The 18,698-nt window shown below is 39.6% G+C and overlaps 2 protein-coding genes across 3 annotated transcripts in view; both read right to left on the bottom strand.

The window, feature by feature from the left end:
• samd12 (sterile alpha motif domain containing 12) overlaps positions 1 to 9,149 on the bottom strand; it is a 126,177-nt gene extending 117,028 nt beyond the window's left edge. Inside the window, exon 1 of one of the 2 annotated variants that reach the window (XM_065470570.1) lies at positions 8,993 to 9,149. In XM_065470570.1, coding sequence (XP_065326642.1) covers positions 8,993 to 9,005 — 13 coding nt within the window. In that variant the 5' untranslated portion in view covers positions 9,006 to 9,149. Of the gene's footprint in view, positions 1 to 8,217; positions 8,786 to 8,992 lie in introns of those variants that run through there. The other variant, XM_065470569.1, reaches the window with a different exon arrangement.
• Positions 9,150 to 14,630: 5,481 nt separating this feature from the next.
• Positions 14,631 to 16,326, bottom strand: abrab (actin binding Rho activating protein b). Its single transcript, XM_065471859.1, has 2 exons — positions 15,566 to 16,326; positions 14,631 to 15,114 (listed from the first exon to the last, which is right to left on the bottom strand). The coding sequence occupies exons 1-2, from the start codon at positions 16,324 to 16,326 to the stop codon at positions 14,631 to 14,633; spliced, it is 1,245 nt and encodes a 414-aa protein (XP_065327931.1).
• Between the last annotated feature and the right edge of the window lie 2,372 nt (positions 16,327 to 18,698).

Below are 18,698 nucleotides of genomic sequence, written 5' to 3'. Positions count from 1 at the left end.
GAGCTGTACCACGAAGCATCCCGAGGCTACAGATGACACTTTAAACACAATGAGTGGGAAGTATTAATGCAGGTGTGATAGGAATAGAGATATGAATAGAACAAAAACTACAATTTGTAATGGCGCTTTTAAATTAGAGAGCTGGTTAATGGTTACATCATTTTTTTCAAATGCTAAGGATGTAGTTTTGTAGAACGAGTTTCATTATTCTTGAATCATCTGTACATAAATTGTGTTAAACAATGTAGTTTGAAAAGTGACACTGGGCATGCAAAAAAATCTTTTTGAAAGGTGAAATGATTATTTTTTTTATGTATTTATTAAGTACAATTAGGATATTTTGTTTTGGATCTATGGTACTGATGTACCCTTTAAACTTCTAAAGCAAATCATGTTGTTCCTGCAACAAGAAACAATATTGACACACATCCTAAATTTTCCTCATAAGATGCAGGCTTAATATCTTAACTAATATAGTATTTCTACCAAGTGAAAATAGGCTCATTTGTTATTAATATACTTAACTGAAAGATGCCAGTTGTACCTTTTGATGTAAAGTGAACCAAACAATACCTAGTTAATGCTTGCCATTCTCAAACTCATGCTATGGAAGTCACCAGAATCAATATTTTCAATTTATGTACTCTAGGCACAGTATGCTGCTCATGTACAAATGCTGCAGTTCTTCCAGAACTACCAGGGGCATCATATGCCTCCAAGTGTTTTAGTCTGCTGAAGAAAAGAAGAGGAAAAAGAGGACATCCAGAAGCAGCTAGCGCAGCTGCTCTGACTATATGATAAGAATAGCATAGTTGGGTATGGTACTTTGGCTTCAGGTGGATTGCCAAGGGGTGATGACTGATTTATTAAGCGCAATATGCAAACAATGCTCTCTGGCTTATTTCAGACCAAGCGAGAGAATACTTCCAATTTAGCAAAGCACCTAAAAGACCAGCATCCAGAACTTAATAAAGAATTCAAGGTGAATGAGTTTCAATTTGACATCAATTCAAAGTATTATCCTTCTTATGTTACCATTTTTTAGACAGATGGTCTTGTATTGTGAAATTCATTATGTCCCTGTAGGCCAAAATGTTTGCAATGGTTTACATGAATTAGCGTTAATATTGGTTATGCAAAATATAATGTTGACATTTCAAATAAACAGTCTGTCACCAACATTTAGGTACATGGAATATTCACTTTGTAGGAATAGAAAATTGTGTAATTTTGCTGGTACTGGTGCCAACTACTACATTTCATGGTATCGCTGCATCCCTAGCTCACACGTTAGTGTCACTTTGGTTTGGTTTGTTGTGCACCTCTTGATTTTGTAACATGGTCAGGTGGAAGACATGAGTGTTTGAGTGTGTCTATACTCAGTACAGGAGCTCAAAGATTCCCAGAGGACTGAGAGCAAGATGCTGCAATAGTCTTTAAACATGAGAAAAAAACTCTACAAGCACACCCAGTCACACCCATGCAACAACAGTAAGCCAAACTTTAATCCACTTTCCCTACTAAATCAGTCTTTTTCTTTAGGTTGAATACGTCTACATATCTTGATTTGGCACACATTTTTACACCAGATACCCTTTCTGATACCCTCTCGGGCATTTATGTCTCCCCCTGGTCTCAAACAAGTGGCTTTTAGATGTTAGCTGAATTTATCAACCACTATACTGTGGAGGTACTATCAAGAAATCAAAATAAGAAAAGGCATTAAGAAAACATACCATATTTTATTAGTTTAACATTAAAGTCATTGCCTGTTTTTCTGTGTGTGTTTTTTTTTTAAATTGGTCCTTTTACTTGTACAGAACACGTTCTAGTAAAACTGAGGGAATATAAACTAGTGCTGTGGAAAAAGAAAGTGTCCAGACCAGACACACTTGGCCTTTCCTTCTCCTGGATTTCTTTCTCTCAAGCTGACAGTCAGAGACAGCAATGCAAGCTGAGCCAGCTAAAGCACTCAGACCAGGGACAGGTCCAATAGAATTGTAATGAATAACCCATTGACATTTGTTAGACAGACTCTTTCAGGTACTTGCCCTTTACATCAATCCATGGAAGTAGTGGAAATCTCTGCAAGTCTGTTAATGAGAAAGTCTCATTTGTGCAAGTTGCTTGAGGGCAAGTTTGTGCCTACCAATACTTTAATTTTCTATTTTTAATTTTGCTTATCTCTTATGCTAAAACTCCAGGCAGCAGAACTTTAGTATGGTACATCAAACATGGCTGTAGGCCTACCTAAAGGAGGACGATTGCACAACACTGCTCTCCCTCGACATTTGCTGCATCTTCTGTCATCTTAATCCTATTCCTGCTGAGTAAGGTTTGAAAGATCCTCGTCCGACGTAGTAGCTCCTTATTAAATTGACTAAGATGTAATCCCATTCCACTGACTCAAATAAACATGTTTATTCTCCTAATTCTATTCCTGGGCTAGATCCGGGGGAAGGATTTGAAATGAGTTTTCTGAATGGGTGCACAGACAGGCAGAGCAGGGCAGGGCAGATCAAGGAGACTGGATGCATAGAGGCAAATGGAAAGAAGGGAAATGAACAACCTCAGCCACAGGGGTAAACACTACTGCGACTAGACTTGGGGTCTAGCTCTTGGCGCTTTCTATATGTGTGTACGTACACACGTCCACATAATTCACGGTCCTGACACATGTTAGCCTTTTAGTAGCCTGCCTGTTAATATTATAATGACGTAAGCACTGGAAAAATGTAGAGCCTCTGTCATGCTGATAAAAACAATGAATGCTGGTGGCTGGATGATTAAGACGTTTACTATGTGGTGTTCTCACCATGATTGTGCTACCAGATCGCTACCAGATATAATCAAATTCTGTAGGAGACACTGCTATGTTGTCCTATAAAAATTAAAATCTACCCAAGATTATCTTAAAACTGAGTTATCTTATAAAACTGTTTCAGCATGGGCAAGTTGCAAGTGAGGGAATAAAACATCACCTAGCAGGTATGAAGGGTTAATTAGATACACTGGAAAGTTATCACAGCTACACTGACTCGCTGCTCTGAACAGATGCTTGCAAACAACAGATTTTAAAAAATACTGTAACATAAATAAAACAAGCTAATCTACTTGAGCTTATTCAATTTAGTTGTGTTAGGGTCTGTGGAAAATGTTAAGCAAGATTTAATTTGCTTAACAACCCTGTTATTTTTTTGGTCTGCAAGAGTCCTCCTGCATTGGCGACTGCCTGTGCCAACACTTTCAGTTTGACACTATTCTATTTTTGGTCCCAACATGGCCTTAAGGCACCAATGTCTTCTATCAGAACTGCTGTTCAGAAGTGCTCACACCTTTCTGATGTGGGTGCGTGTGACCATTTCTGTAAAGTTCCCAAACCAACAATCCAACATTAACACCCACTCATCTAATCCCTCGTACTTCATACCCAAAGTGAGCCAGCATTTGAACTTCTCTCTCCGTGTCTCTTCTTTCATTTGAAACATAATTTCTGTCACATAAATAAATGAGTCAGACACTAATACACTATTATACTCATATTTTAACAGTACTGCGTCCCTACCCTCCATACGATGGTTAGCTTCACACTCAGTCATTGTACCAGTACATTTATGATACAACCTTTAGTCAGCAGAAGGCTAAAATAAATTTCCCCCATTAAGTCATGACTTTGTTTACATAAGCTGTTATGAAGCAAGGTCACTTGATGTCTCCATCTGTGCTAAGGGCCCCAGGGAAAATTATCTTAAGCTACGTCACTAAGGATCCTGTGTCAAGTTTCTGGAGTATAACCTCAGCTCCTATCAAATTAACTACGTGTCAGAATAGACATCCTGGAGAATCAGAATCAGAATACTTTATTGATCCCTAGGGGAAATTATTTCTAAATACAAGTCAGAAAAAAAAAAGAATACGTAAGAAAACAGAGCTAAACTAAGAGAAAAAGCAAGAGCGACTGTAACAGGCTGCACGCTGGTTGGCGCATGCGCACTGATCAACCAGCCAGGTGCCAGAATCTGGTCCAGAATCTGACAATTTCCAGCAGTCTTGGCTCTGACCAGTGACCGGTCAGTTAGCCTCATGTATGTCAGATGAGATGGTTCGTTTCATGCAATAGCAAGCAAATAGTCATGCACATACTTACTGCCATGCTATAAGCAGCATGCATGACGGCTGTGGCCAGTATTCAGTCTGAGTGTAGAATACACAAAGTTTGCCAAAGTAAAGCAAGGGGGAACCCTAAGTATGAAAATCTTCCTAAAAACAAACCTAAGCTGAACATGTCCAGTTTGAAGAAGCTAACAAAGCCAAAGTGGCTAAAGCTAAAGCTATTCAGACGCAAAGCTAGCCACAAGCTAGCAGCCTCAATATGAGCGAACGATCAAAGCGAAAAAGAGAAACGGGTCAATGTTTTGTTACCTGGTGAAGTTATACTGCAAAATGGAGTAAGTACCTGTGATTAGTTTTGTTATATGACTGCTGCATGGGCTTATTTTCTTAAGGTAAAATATAGGTTCATCTTATAGGTAAAGGTATCTTGCAGGTAAAGGTTCATCTTCAGTTAAGGTCTAAGAAAGAAAAATATGAATTGTTAAAAGGATAAACATCATCGGAAGATCACTCAGAAAAAAATTACTGGAAATTGGAATGGGACAAGAAAATTGCAATCAGTACACATGTACATCAATCTCCAAGTTGTTCTGAGCAATCAACACACCCTCACTTACTCAGAATCTAATATGTGTCAAAGAGGGTATCAGAAACATGCTTGTGATGGTCAACTATATGACCATCTTCTTTCTCAGTTTTCACTTTTTTCAACTAGACTGTAAACCAAAACGCAGAGAATATTTATCTTAAAAAAAAAAAAAAGCAGTGCTTGTACGAGAAAACAGTGGCCTCTAAACAGATCATTTAAAAGGAGCTATAATCAAATTTCACACCATTTAAAGACCCTAATTAAACCTTCCTCTCGAGTGTAAACTAAACTATTTGCCGGCTTATCATTAAAGAGCATTGCAAACATTTGTGCTTCCTTTGTTATTTTGTGTAAACTGAATCGGCTAAGCACAGCTAATCAAAAGTGCCTTTCAAAGTAAAGCTCAGTGGGGTCCTGGGGTGGCAGTCTCCAAAGCCCTGATTTCCCAAAGAGCTTTTTTGTCTTCTCATAGCTTATAAATTATTAAATATCTGACCTATATTCTCTGTCTTGGAAGGGTTGGTGGAGAACTGGAACAGAACACAGTGACACAGCAGAGTTGTTGTGATGTTTTTTTGTTTTTTCATCACATCTTAAATTAAAAGTGATGATGCTGCCGCAAGCTTTGTCCCACCCGCGGGGACAGTTTAGCAATAACTGCAGAGAAAACAACGGTTTTAATAAGATCTGATCTAAAAAAAAAGAAAAAGAGAGGCATTTTTAGCCAACTGTGGCAAATTTAGAAGTAGAGATCAGTGAGCATAAGAAACCAAAACAGGAAGGAGAAATAACAAAAGCAGGACATATAATTTAATATACCTGCACTGTATGCAAACCTTACTTTTATTTTCAATTCATCTGTTTGATCGTTTAATACAGCGGTCCCCAACCCACGGTCCGTGAGTCGTTTGGTACCGGGCTACGAGAGTTGAGGCTCGGGTGTCAAATTGATGGTTTTCAGGGGGTTTTATTGGTTTTTATCGTTATTTTTTTAAGCGTTTTTATTGTTAACTCGGTTTCCCTGGGTCTTTTCCTGTGTGTTATGAATCAATTTTATTTATTTATTTTTTTTGGTACTAGTACTGGTTTTGTTTTGTTGTATTTATCCGCGACACCTTAAAAGCAGGTGCATGAAAATATTGTCGGACATAAACCGGTCCATGGCCAAAAAAGGTTGGGGACCGCTGGTTTAATATATAAAATGCTCAAATAGAACCCTGACCAATATAGCTTTTCTGTTTTAAGAATAACAAAACACAAAAAAATCATGGAAAATCTCTTGTATTCAAAAAAAAAAGAAAAAAAAAAAAGCCAAATAGTCACTGATTAATTTTGCAACAATAAACTATTTCATTTGACAAGTAATTTGACTATAGAGAGCTCGGACTCAAAAAAGGTTTTGTGCCCTTTGCTTAGCAAATATAACACAACAACAAATAAAAATATACTATGTCATAAAAACATCTACAAAGTCTTACTTAATTAAAAGTTTAGAATCACGTTGAGAAAACTGAGCTAAAAGCATCGAAATTAAAACTACTCAACTGCAAAAATACATCCTTGTGAGTGATATTAAAAACAGGAAGTGGCGCTCGTTTATGTGTCCTTACAGATTAAACATTTAATCGTTAGTTATTATTCATCCCTGGCTCTCTTCCACAGCAGGTCTTTTGTCCTGTCTCCCTCCCCCTCACTCCATGGCCGCCCCTCTCTGAGCCTGGTTCTGCTAGAGGTTTCTAATTGTTAAAATTGAGTTTTTCCTCCCCCCTGTCGCCAAAAGCTTGCTCATAGGTGATCATGTGATTGTTGAGTGTGACTCTCTCTTAATGTAGGGTCTTTACCTAACAATATAAAGCACCTTGAGGCGAGTATTGTTGTAATTTGGTGCGATATAAATGACACTGAACTGAATTCAATTATAACTATAGAGTTGAAGTGTGTGCCTCTGTGGTTACTCACATAAATATGTGGGATGATTAATCAGGTAATCCAAGCAAATCTGCAGTCATGTTTTGATGTTGGACTGAATCTTTGCTTTACTGTCAGGTGTTGAACTATTTTACTTCTTTGGGTCTTGAAATGAAGTGTGAATTTAATTTTAGGATGATGCGACTTCTAGATAACTGAAACATTACAAGACGCTCTAACCAAACCCGAAGCTGTAACCCACTAAGGTATCACAAACCCATTGGCTCCTAAGTTCAATTTAAGATCCCTTTTCTATGTCTTTTGCAATGTGAAAAATACAGCTGTCAGATGAAAGTAAACATTTCCCTCTTAAATTTAAGGAAAAAGTGAATCAGTAAGAGAATACCATATTACTTCCTTCTACTCTGAGTCACAGTATTTCTGTGAGCATCAGTACATTTTACCTTCAGCATAAGGCTCCGTAGGATTTTTCTGACAGTTTTGGAAAAGTTTGTGCGAGCTTGGTTTGTGTGTGCGTGTGATTTTCTTTCAGATTGTGGCTGTTGCAGCTTCAGTGAATAGGGACGTGACTCATAATTCATCTCTGTGAGTGACACAAGTAAATGAGTCATGTTTGAATGCAAAGAGTTATTCCATAGCTGCATGAACTGCTCAAGCTTTAAGTGGTGACATTTTGTTAGACTATCTCCTATAGAGGTGCCAATCCTGTAAGATTATTTTCGGAGCATTAAATCATTTGATGGGAAAAATGAAGTGATGTCATGACTTTTAGCTGTGGTGTGGTTAAGGACGTGATGCTATTGCTACTTGAAGAAATGGATGAAACTGGACAACAGACAAACTATGCAGCTTTGGAACAAAGAGTGCATCTGCAGACAGCCTTGCTCTTATAGCTTTGAATGATGAATCTCAAGATGTGCATGAATGAAACTATACAGTGGAATATTCTGGAAGGTTGTATCTAAGATGCTTTGAAACAGATGACGTCTCTATACGTGTTGTTCAGCTATCTGGCCTATTAAGATGCAATATCATCGGAGCAGTAAAGACACAACTTCGTGGCTGCAACATATTTCTCGACTGGGGGCCAAACACCAGCGACAGAGCTTGAGAAGGTTTAAAGTGGCCTTGAACCTTAAAATAGGTTTAACCAATGAGGGGAGAAGTATGATCAACGGCTCTAGAGGCAAGCACAAATGCTTCACTAAAATCTTAAACAGGACCTTAACATGAGAGAAAATGAAGGGAACAGCAGTCAGACAGCATTTATCTCATCTCGCTGTTTAATCTGTGCTATCAATGCCACTACACACACATCCTGGACAAAACAAAAAAAACCTGTATCCTCACTAAGATGACTTAAACCAAAGAAAACAGGAGAGACGGGTTCAGGTCAGACAATACACAGACATGGCTGTGCATACAAACGTCCCACATAAAAAACCTGATCTTTGCTATGCAAGCACGTCGAAATGTCATACCAAACATACCTGCGTGGGGAAATACACAAACAAAGGACTGGAGAAGCCCTCTCAAGCGAGAGAGCTGGCTGCACTCAATGCGCGGAAAGCATGCCCCTGACATACCTCTCATTGGATTCTGGATCCACAGGATGCCTCCGATAAGGTGAGGAGACTGGCCGAGCATTGTGACTCACTGACTGTCACTTCCCTCACCTCAAACGTCCGGAGCGAGCACCTTAACTAACTGTGTATTGACACTCACGGGGAGAGGCAGGTGACCACCCCTGTCCACATGCCACACCACCTGCTGACAGGCGAGCAGCCTCTAAGAGACTGTTCTTGTGGAACAGGTTGAGCGCTCACACGGCGCGCTGTTGCATCACGAAACAGACCCGTGAATAAATCCTAGCAAAGATAGGTTTATCTTAATGTTCTCTCATAAAAGTGATTCAGGATCCTCCAGAGAAAATGCCGAGGCAACCGTGTAAAAGGACTTCGGCGATCCTCGGTCGCAGACCTGTTAACCGGGGCTCCAATCGCAGAGCAACGTCGAGGCGCACAAGCAGCCACAATGTAAATACAGAAAGAGGCTGCGCGTTAACACGAGGCTTTATGGTGTGTGATCATGGATCAGCACTCTGAATACCAGCCGTACATTGATTCAATTGTACAGCGTAATAATAGGCTCGGAGAAGATGACCAAAACGGCGCATCTAACGCTGACAGAGCAGAGGCTACAACATCACCCAATCACAGCCTTTCACAGCTGACCCGACTGTGTCTTGGCTGAGCCGTGTAAATCCTTTCATATGATAACTGTAACTATTGTATGCAATATTAGAAAGGACACAAAAAGCCTGACACGCCGGTGTGGACAGCGCATTGTGAGGCGCCTTACCTTCCACGGCCATGGTGCTACTCCACAGATTTGGGCATCACTCGCAAAGGGGAGCAGACGAAATGTAAAAGTCAACGCTCGCTCATTGTACCTTGTTTGGTGTGTTATCACCACTTTGCTGCGGGCAAGCCGGAGCGCACAGCTGCTGCCGCGCCTTAAAGGATTCTGGGAAGTGTAGGCTCAGCGCTTACTGGAGGGAAGAGGAAGTTTCCTGGGTTTTGCAGAGAAAGCAGTTTTAGCCGTAGCTGGAAACAGCGAGGCAAATGTCTGTGTACGCAGCACATTTCAACGCAATAAAATCAAAGTCTGCAGGACAGAACAAACACACACACACGCACGCACGCACACACACACACAAAGTAAAAAAAAAAAAAAAGCTTAAGTATTATGTGAGAGAAAGCATGCCCACTGGATCTAGATTTTAAGCTTGGTACAATTACACAATGGAAGCCAGGAGCTGACATATAAGATAAATCCTGTTGTCTACGCAGGAGAAATAATTTGCTTCCTCCTTTTAACTAATCAGGTCTTCGGTCAGTAGTTCATGAGCCAAATGTTTGAACACAATCCCACCACTTTGTTACTGTAGGAGGTAGAGAACAATCCACAGTTAATTTCACTGATAATTACATTGTAGCTCTTTGTCTATCTTACTGGATCCTGATAGAACAGTGGAGCTCTCACACAGTGGGACCTGATGACTGGAAGTTGCACCTCCTTTGTCACCTTCCAAATCTGATTCAAGTCCATTGTTACATCAGATGCTTTTGTTGTTGTTGTTGTTGTTGTTGTTGTTGTTGGTATTATCATCATCATTATTATTATAACCTAAGCTCAGTCTGTCACTATCCAGGTGGTCTGTGCTGGCACCATATCTCTTGAGTGAATGATATATCTATGACAGATGTTAGATTGACATGCTAGACAGTGCTTGACCAACATCGTCAAAGCACCAAATTAGGGATCTTAGAAATTAATATAAACCCTACACTGCCTACAGTGACTACAGTCCAATGATGACTATAGTCATCACAAAACTAAAGAAACCCTTTCTAATCAGAGTATAGCATCAAGTCAGTCACATTTCTGGGATATTGATCTAGTCAGTTAGGTAGCAGAGGGGGTTTAATCAGGTTCAGCTACTACTAACAGGTGGATTATTAAGGCAACAATACAGGTAGAGGCCACCAGACATAGTAGTGGTGGACAAGCAGAGGAAGGTGGCCGTAGTGCTTGAAGTAACTATACCAAGTGATCGCAATATTAAGAAGAAGGAACATAAGAAACTTGAGAAATAACAAGGGCTGAGAAAGGAGCTCGAGAAGATGTGGAGGTGAAGGAAACAGTGGTCCTCATGGTAACTGGAGCCAAGCTCGAAGGATAAAGACAGCCCCATGGGGAGAGTGGGGAATTAATATATATGTTACTGTTACTAGTACTAATTAGGACAGTACAAGCATTTTCCAGAGAATTATGTCTTCATTACTTAGGAATGCTGCTCCCCTGTTGAGCTACTTCTTGTAGCGACACAATATTATACGTCTTAAACACAAGATGGCGCCAGAGCCTTTGCAACGTCAGTTTTCATTCAATAAATCCAGACTTTCATTCAATATAATCTGACTTTCATCAAATATATTCGAGTTTCATTCAATATATTCAGATTTTTATTTTAACTGAATATTTTCCTGTTCGCTTAGTCTTCAGCCAGGCTGTTTCCCATAATGTGTCTCGCGGCTCTACTCTAGTAAAAGTGGAACGTTTTGTTCAAAGAAGATCTATGTATCATTAAGTAGATGTTTATTGCTTTCTTATTTAAAGATACAGGAATTCAACTCCATCAAGCCAGCAAATTAAATAGACTAATTTCCAGTTTACATGTAGTTGTGTTTTTGTTGGATACAATACCATTCCCGTATCATGTGGTGGACGGTGAATAATGGCATTAAAAGTACACAGTGAGTAATAGAAAGATGACAGATTGTCAAAAGAAAACAATTACAGTTATCAACACCCGTTTTCTCGATCACTGATGTGTGCAATTAGGCAAAAGCAGTAGGTTAACTACTTTATAAGGATAAGAGGAAAAAATAGTAATTATAACTTATTTTCATGTAGATACTTTATCATTTTAGATACTTATGAAAATACCCCTAAAGAATATTGTGCAAAGTGCAATTCCTGCCTTTAGTTTTTGTCCAAAAACTGAACAGATGATGACAATCAACCCCTCTGCTACTGTCCTCAGTGTGCAGTGTTGTTGTAGTTTGGCTCGAAAACAGCCATAGCGGAACTGAATGCTGATAAATAAATGAGACACAGACAAAGACAATGTAAGATAATTGCTGGTGGTTAATATACTGCATTCTCATGACCAATAGACCAATAGACCTATCTCTTTTGTGCTAATTTTGAATGAAAGCAGTAAGTACAGATATATAAGCAGGAAACAGATACATTTTAGTCTCCCATTATCAAATCATCCCTAGGTGCTGCTCGGCAGTGATATTGCGTGCTACCTTCAAAACTATATGCAGATTTGTCCTAATTAGTTAAATGGACTGATTCTTATATAGCTGCTTGGATTCTACTAGCAAAGTTTGAAACTTTACAAAATCACTCCATGATATCTGTTAAGAAAACGTCCTTGAAAGCAGTCCTTGAGTGGGATTTAAGTCTGTATGTGAGTTTCAAGAAGACTGTGTGAGTACACTATCCAGTTTACAGTAAGAAACTGGCTACCATGTGTACATTTATAGTGCCTCACATTTGAATTAGGAGATAAAAGGTTTCACTGGTCTGTTGCATAAGTATATGCAGTAGCTGGCATTCAAATATATAAAGTATGTCAGCTAGGCATGTTTCTCATTGTTAGCATGTTAGTAATCTGAACATGACTGAAAATCCTGCAGAACCAGATTATTAGTTGTTCTTGATTTTACTAACCACCACTTTACTTAACCACCACTCGGCCTTGTTTGGCAGTGATATTGTCTGAAACCTCCAAAACCTTGTGCAGACTTTTCCTATTCACTTGGGGTTCAGCCACTCTGCAATGAACTAATGAATATCTGGTTAAGAACGCTTCCTTGAACAACAATTACTATTTAGAATTTAAAAAATATCATTTTAGTTAAAGAGCTTTTTTCATAATGGGAGTTTATGTTATCAGCTCTTACATGGTGTCTCATTGTGATCCTGTGTTCTTGACAGACATGTCAGGGTGTTCATATCAGTTCCAGTCAGAATACAATGTTCTATTTGATAGATATGGAAAGCCTATCTGCACAGTTTTCATCATACAGGGAAGAGGAAGACATGGAGCCCAAGCAAAGACTAAAATAAAACCTGAAAGAGGACTACATGACCTTAGCAGCCGTCGATCACTATTGCACATTTTATTTGTTCATTTTTTGTGCTACTTTGTCATCCATCATTGTTTCTTGTGGTTTTTGGTTCATTTACTATTTATGAACATATTTAAATTCAACTTTTACAACAGAATGGAAAGGTGTAATGGACTTTTTCTGATGAGAGTAGCAAAAGGGCATGTCTGCCTTCTCAAACCTAGATTAGAGAATGTTGACATTAAAAAAATGTAACTACGGCGTTACAGTCGGAATCAACCATAACACTAATAAGCAACTGTGTAGTAAAAATACTTTGTTTGGACACTTTTGTGATAAAACTGATCAAAAAGATACCTTTGTGATAAGGTATCTACAAAAAATTGGACCTGGCTGATGTTTCAGTTCATCATTTAACCATATGCAGCTTAACCCATTTCACACTCACCACGATATTAGTCTCGTTTATAGCAGGCAACTAAGAGGTGCTACTACTAGGGGTGGGGTGGAATGAGACAATACTTCAAGCAAAGACGTCCTTTCAGGCTAACTCTACCTGCTCTTTAGGACTTCAAAATATATAATACAGATGATCAAACTGTCACAACCAGAACAATTAACTATTAATCTTAATACTGTAATATCAATAGTGGAACAGTAGTTAGGGCCCAGACACAGCTAATGACGTCAGACTTAAAGACTGGATTAGTGTTTTAGGTGGTGTTTTTGACTGTCTGATTGAGGTGTCTAACATTACCTGGTTTACATTACCTGCCTAAGCGAGAGGGAGGGTGGTGGGGCTTCTTATGTGTGTGTCTTTTGTGTGCATCACCTGTGCGATGGAGGGAGACTGCAAAAGGAAAGTGCACAGTCTGTCTCTGAGAGAGTCGCTTGTAATCCTCAGACCCTGCTCAGTCTGTAATTTGCTTGCTGATGAAGCTGAATGTTCACTGCAGCCCAAAACGACCCTCAGGCAATCAGACAATGTCCAGGTGCTCCCAGAGGCCAGTCCAGCCCTCAGCTTAGTAAGTGATTAACTGGTAAACATATCCAGGCATTTATTTTTATCATTTATTTTTTATTTTTAATCCCATGACAAAAAGCATCACAAAACACAGAATACAGCAAGTCATCATAGGCTACTGTATGATTAGGAATCCAGCCTATAACTATAATTTCGTTCATTACAGCACTTTAATTTTGACTTATTCACACTTTACTGCTGTGCACTCCTGTAAAGCCACTGACAGTTGAAGCGATTAACACTGATTATCCTGTTCTAATGTGATCTTGTACCAGCACATCCTCTAATAGTAAGAGTACACCACAGCAAAAACACCTCAAGCAACACACTAAAAGAGGACAAAGTGCTGACCAGGCCTCAGAACTCCCCAGATTGTAGAATGATCCCAAGCAACAGCCTGATCAAAGTAGACCCTTTGCTGCAACCCACAGGAGGTTTTCTGCCATGTCTTAGTGCAAAAAACCCCACAGGGCAGCCACAGCTGCCTTGTGGAAATGACTTAAAGACTATTAGCTGTCACTGAGGACCTACACAGTATTGGCCAGGTGGTTTTCATGAAGTGGATTTCTCCAATTTAATGAGTTTTCCCATTGTCCCTTGCAGTCTTGGTCAACCTTCGATACCATTTCAAAGAGCTGTGGTCTAAAAGGCCACGGTGTTTTAAAGTACTGTGGCGTTCCACTGCATTGTGTCTGGTGTAGCGCAATGAAAGCTGAGCTGCATGTATTCAGGCAGCGAAACCCAACCCATGTTTGAATTAGTGTACAGAATACTGCAAAGCTGCTGATTATTTGGTACGTTAACACATGCTCAAGTATCTCATTAACATAAACCATGAAGTGAAAAAGAGACACTTGTGATAATCTGCAAGCTACTCTGAATGGATTTTAAGGAACCAAAACCCCAACACTTTATCTCTTCAGCGCTTGTGATTTAAAGCTTTTAAGTCTCTGCAGATTTCTCAAAACACTGAGCAAGACAGCTACAGCTCAAACACTGACAGAAAGAGTCGTCAAGTATCCACCAAAATAGCAGCAAAAGTATTCTTTGGATAATCTGTAGAGAGACACATCCGCCGAGCTCAGCTTGTATCCTTTTGATATTGTTCTGGAAGTGTCCACCTAGTAGTCCTGAGTCAAACTGCATTTTAAATCCTCCTCTTAGCGCTGTCTGACAATGACGGGGGTTATTTCAGGTTCAAATTCCAGTGTGCAAGCAAAGAAGCTGTAAGAGGATTTCAAGAACAACTTTGACCCAGGTGTTAATATCACACCAGAAGAGTAATAATAACTTCATCATCCTGGCCTTGCCACAGCATCTCGCCCTCAAACTCCACTTTCCCATGTTTCCTGGCTCTCATCAGAATCCCCACCACCTTGTCAGAGATCCGAACATATCTGTCAAACAGTTCTCCAAATGTGATCCGGGTCTTTCCATCTGGGTCCGGATCGGCCATAGTCCTGATCACATAGCACATGTCGTCTATTTCACGGTGGATATGTTTCTCCGCGCGTTTGGCCCTTTCTGCCGTCTTACTACCCTCCTTTGGACGTCCGTAACCCTCCTGACCTTTCTGGAGGCGGAGGGACATGGAATAGTCATAATCAAAGTATTCACTGAAGGGGTTGAGTTTCTGATTAACTGTGTGCTCAGAGGCCCAATTCTGCCAGCGGCTCTTGAGATTTCCCACGGTGCTGTATTTCTTGGACAACGTGTTGATCTTGTTGGCATCCTCAGCTTCTTTTTTGTAGCTGTGAAGCATGTCAAGTGACACAACAAGTCAATACAAAATGAACAAGACACTCAGTACTGGTTTTTATTGTTATATTGGTTATCATTTCTGCTTCTCTCTTGGTCAGATCTGACTTGAAAAAGAAATGTGTAATCTTAATGAGAACGTTACCTGTATAACTAAACAGTGTTTCAGTAATCAACAGAAAGAACTTGCGGTTTTACTTGCTTTTAAATGTAATTGTTGGAGACAAAAATGATAAATGTGCACAAGTTTTTGTGTGGTGTAATGAAAACATCCAGTCTGTCAGCTCAATTCTCTATTTCTTAAATATTGAAAAGAAGTAAAGAGTTTTTGAGTTTTTAGAATTTGTTGGATGGAAGTTGATGAACATTTTATACTCCCTCTTAACATTTTCTTTTTGAAAACTTAACTCTGAATGCAAAATGAAGCCCAGTGACACTACTTACATTGGAACTGAGGATCTTTTTATTCTCACTGCTGTCTCAGAGTCTTCTTCACAGTTGTTTTCCTCTGCTTCTTCTGAAAAGCTTGTTCTGCGTGTTTTATCTTCCTCTACTTCCAGTCCCTCTACATCTGCCTCGAGGGACCCACTGTCCTCTTTACGTCCACAGGTGAATCCCTCTCTTGGATCTCCTCCTTCTTTAACAAGCTTCTGCTCATTCTCCACCTGCTTCCAGCTTTTGGTCAGCGATGACACCATGTTGGAGCACTTCCTCCGACGGGTGGGTGAGCTTTTCTTCTTTAGCAGTCTGTCAATCTCCTCATTTGATGGGTGATGCTCCCTCTTGATTTTTTCTGTCAGGAGCCCAATACCTGCACTCTTCTCCTGAGCGCTGCTGGTCACTGTCTTCACCACTTGCTTAGTCTTGATAAAAGACGCCGCTGGTGGCTCATCCGATGTCTTAACCTCACCAGTCTTTGATGTTGTTGTTTGTGGAGCTGCGAGACCTTTAGAAGCTTCTGTTTGCTGCGTTCGAATGGGTGGAGGCTTCTTGGGAACCCATTTCTTTTTGGGTTCCTCTGGTCCACCCAGTGAAGACGGAGCCCAGCCGCTTGGCTCGCTGGCCTGCTTGTTCTCATTCTCTGTCACCCATTGCTGCCAGCTGCTTGCCAGGTTGCACACCATGCTAATAGTGCGGAGCTTCTTGATGTTCTTGTTGCTGAATGGTTTCCTTTGGGAAGGTTGTCCATTGTGTTTGTCTGACATAATTGTCTCTATTAGTCTGTAAATACAGGCACAATTAATCCTCACAAGTAAGCTGTAAGATTTGCTAAAATGAACTCATATCCTCTGCCTGACTCGCTGTACCTTTGTTGCCTCTGTTTCCCTGCTCCCACACACAGCTACAAACTGGGGAGCGTAAACCCTAATGGTGGAAAGTATTCGAGTCATCCCAGGCTACCAACGTGATCGTCTTTCTCTGACACTGGTCACCCCCATGCACTCATGTTTCATCACAGATTAAGGCGCTTGTAACTAGAGGTGAACAGGGCAGTAGACCAGAAGTTTCTGAATTAAAACAAGTGCTGTTGAACAGAATGACAAAAAACTTACCATTTTATATGCATTCAACATGTTCAGCTTCATAGATATTAATGATGATGATGTATACTAGGAGATATCTGCAACCATTACACAATATTCTACTTCGCTTTGCTAGCTTTTGCTAACCTTTTGCTTAAAGTACTTGTGACTCTTGATAAAAAGTATAAACCTGTTTTACAAAGAATACATTGAACTCATAAGCAGTTAAACCCACTTTTAATAGTATCATCTTTACTGCCACAACCTGACATTTTTGGTGTCAACACAAGGTTATGGTGGCTAATGTTAGCCAGTGTTATGAAACTTTAGAGTTGCTAAGCCCATTTGCTGATTTCCTTGCTACTATAAAGCTTTCCGTTTTACCCTTTAACTGTCTGAATATATTTTGTGGTCAAGGGGCTGCAGTATTCACTGCATATAGTGGGGATTTAAGGGAACGTTTCAGATTAACCCTCTGAAGACAACAGTGATGCATGAAGTAAAGAAATGTAACAGTACATTAGCATAATGACTGAAACTAGAACCACTGAAGGAACAATGGGCTGGGAGGTCAGTTCCTTCATCATAATTATGCAAATTCTCATGACCATGAAAACAGAAATATTCAATTTAAAGTACAAATGCAGCACCTTAATTGTTTACTCGACTAGCTTTTAACTATAGCTAGTTAAGAAACTGGTTATAAAGAAAAATAACAAGTATAACAAAAGGAAACTCTGGGGAGTTTCAACCAGGAAAGAATATGATACCTGCAGAAGACTGGGATGTCTTGCTTACGCATGCAGTGGTTTAGTCTTCCAATGCAGAGGTAAGGAAATCTCATCTCAGTCACTGGAGAGCGGCATGTATTCTGACATTAGCAATATCATCAAAACATACTGCAAGCCTTAAGGGGTGTTTAGTCCTGTTTTAAGAGCTGCGTTTTATTTGAAGATGTTTTATGTGTGTTGATTTTACATATGCATGTCTGATGAGGAAGGGGCCTGTTTATAAATAGGACTTGGAACACACACATGCACACAGGCATTAAGTTGCATCTGTTGGCAGTCTGTCATGGAGGGTGGAAGTGACTCAGAGAGCATCAGCAGAGGACATGTTCTCAAACCAACTCAGCGTGTTAATATATACAGTTTCAAACTGTGCTGAGAGGAAGGCTAGTGCTCCTCCACAAGGACAAACGGGCTCACTATGCTTTCAAGTCTGGGGTTAAAATAAAATCTGTGCTTACAAATGCTTTGAAAATGCAAACAAAATATTAATTTTAATCCAAAATAACAAAAAAATGCATTATTTTTAATGCTTTTAATGAACAGACTGTATTTCATTGACAAAACATGCAGCACTTCCTTATCTAGAAACTGCCAATGAGTTTGTTTTCAAACAATACATGTTATTTTTAGGTACAAAAAATCACCCCGAGACAATTTAGCTCACAGGGCTTCTTTGTTTTTATATGACACACTGCCACTACTCGAAATTTAAAAGAGAACTGACCTCAGATAAAAGCTATGAATGTCTGGCTGAAACTAAATTTGGGTTTAAATTTAGGAGAAATATGAGGTGAAAATAAGAAACAGGGCACTTCTGCCCAGTAAAGAATGTGATATTTGCACAAGATGAGAATGCCCTGCTTACTCAGTAAGTGGTTTGGTCTTGCAGGCAGACAGGAAATTCAAGCTCTCCATGCCAGCACGCATCAGCTGATGTCTGCATGTTCTGTACCCTGCATTGTGTCAGTGCTGCTTTCCCTGCCTCTGTTTGGCTTCATGTATTTACATACAAAGGTGAACAGTTCCCAGAACATAGCCATACTGCAAAATATAAAGTACTGCATATGAAAATAACAATTCTATTCAACATGGTCTTGCCTTTTTTTGACTGATACTTTTATTTTATTTTATTTTATTTTATTATACATGTAATTGCATTCTATTTTGTGTTAATTGTATTTTCTTGTAGGGAGTCCAATATGCTAAAACATTAAAGTTTGTCACAATCAAGGCAATGCTCATTTTGGTTTTTAAGAGTTTAAA

The sequence above is a fragment of the Pelmatolapia mariae genome, linkage group LG22, assembly GCF_036321145.2.
Source record: "Pelmatolapia mariae isolate MD_Pm_ZW linkage group LG22, Pm_UMD_F_2, whole genome shotgun sequence".
Lineage (NCBI taxonomy): Eukaryota > Metazoa > Chordata > Actinopteri > Cichliformes > Cichlidae > Pelmatolapia > Pelmatolapia mariae.
Note: the sequence above shows the minus strand (reverse complement) of the source record. Positions and strands in the feature narration are given on the sequence as shown.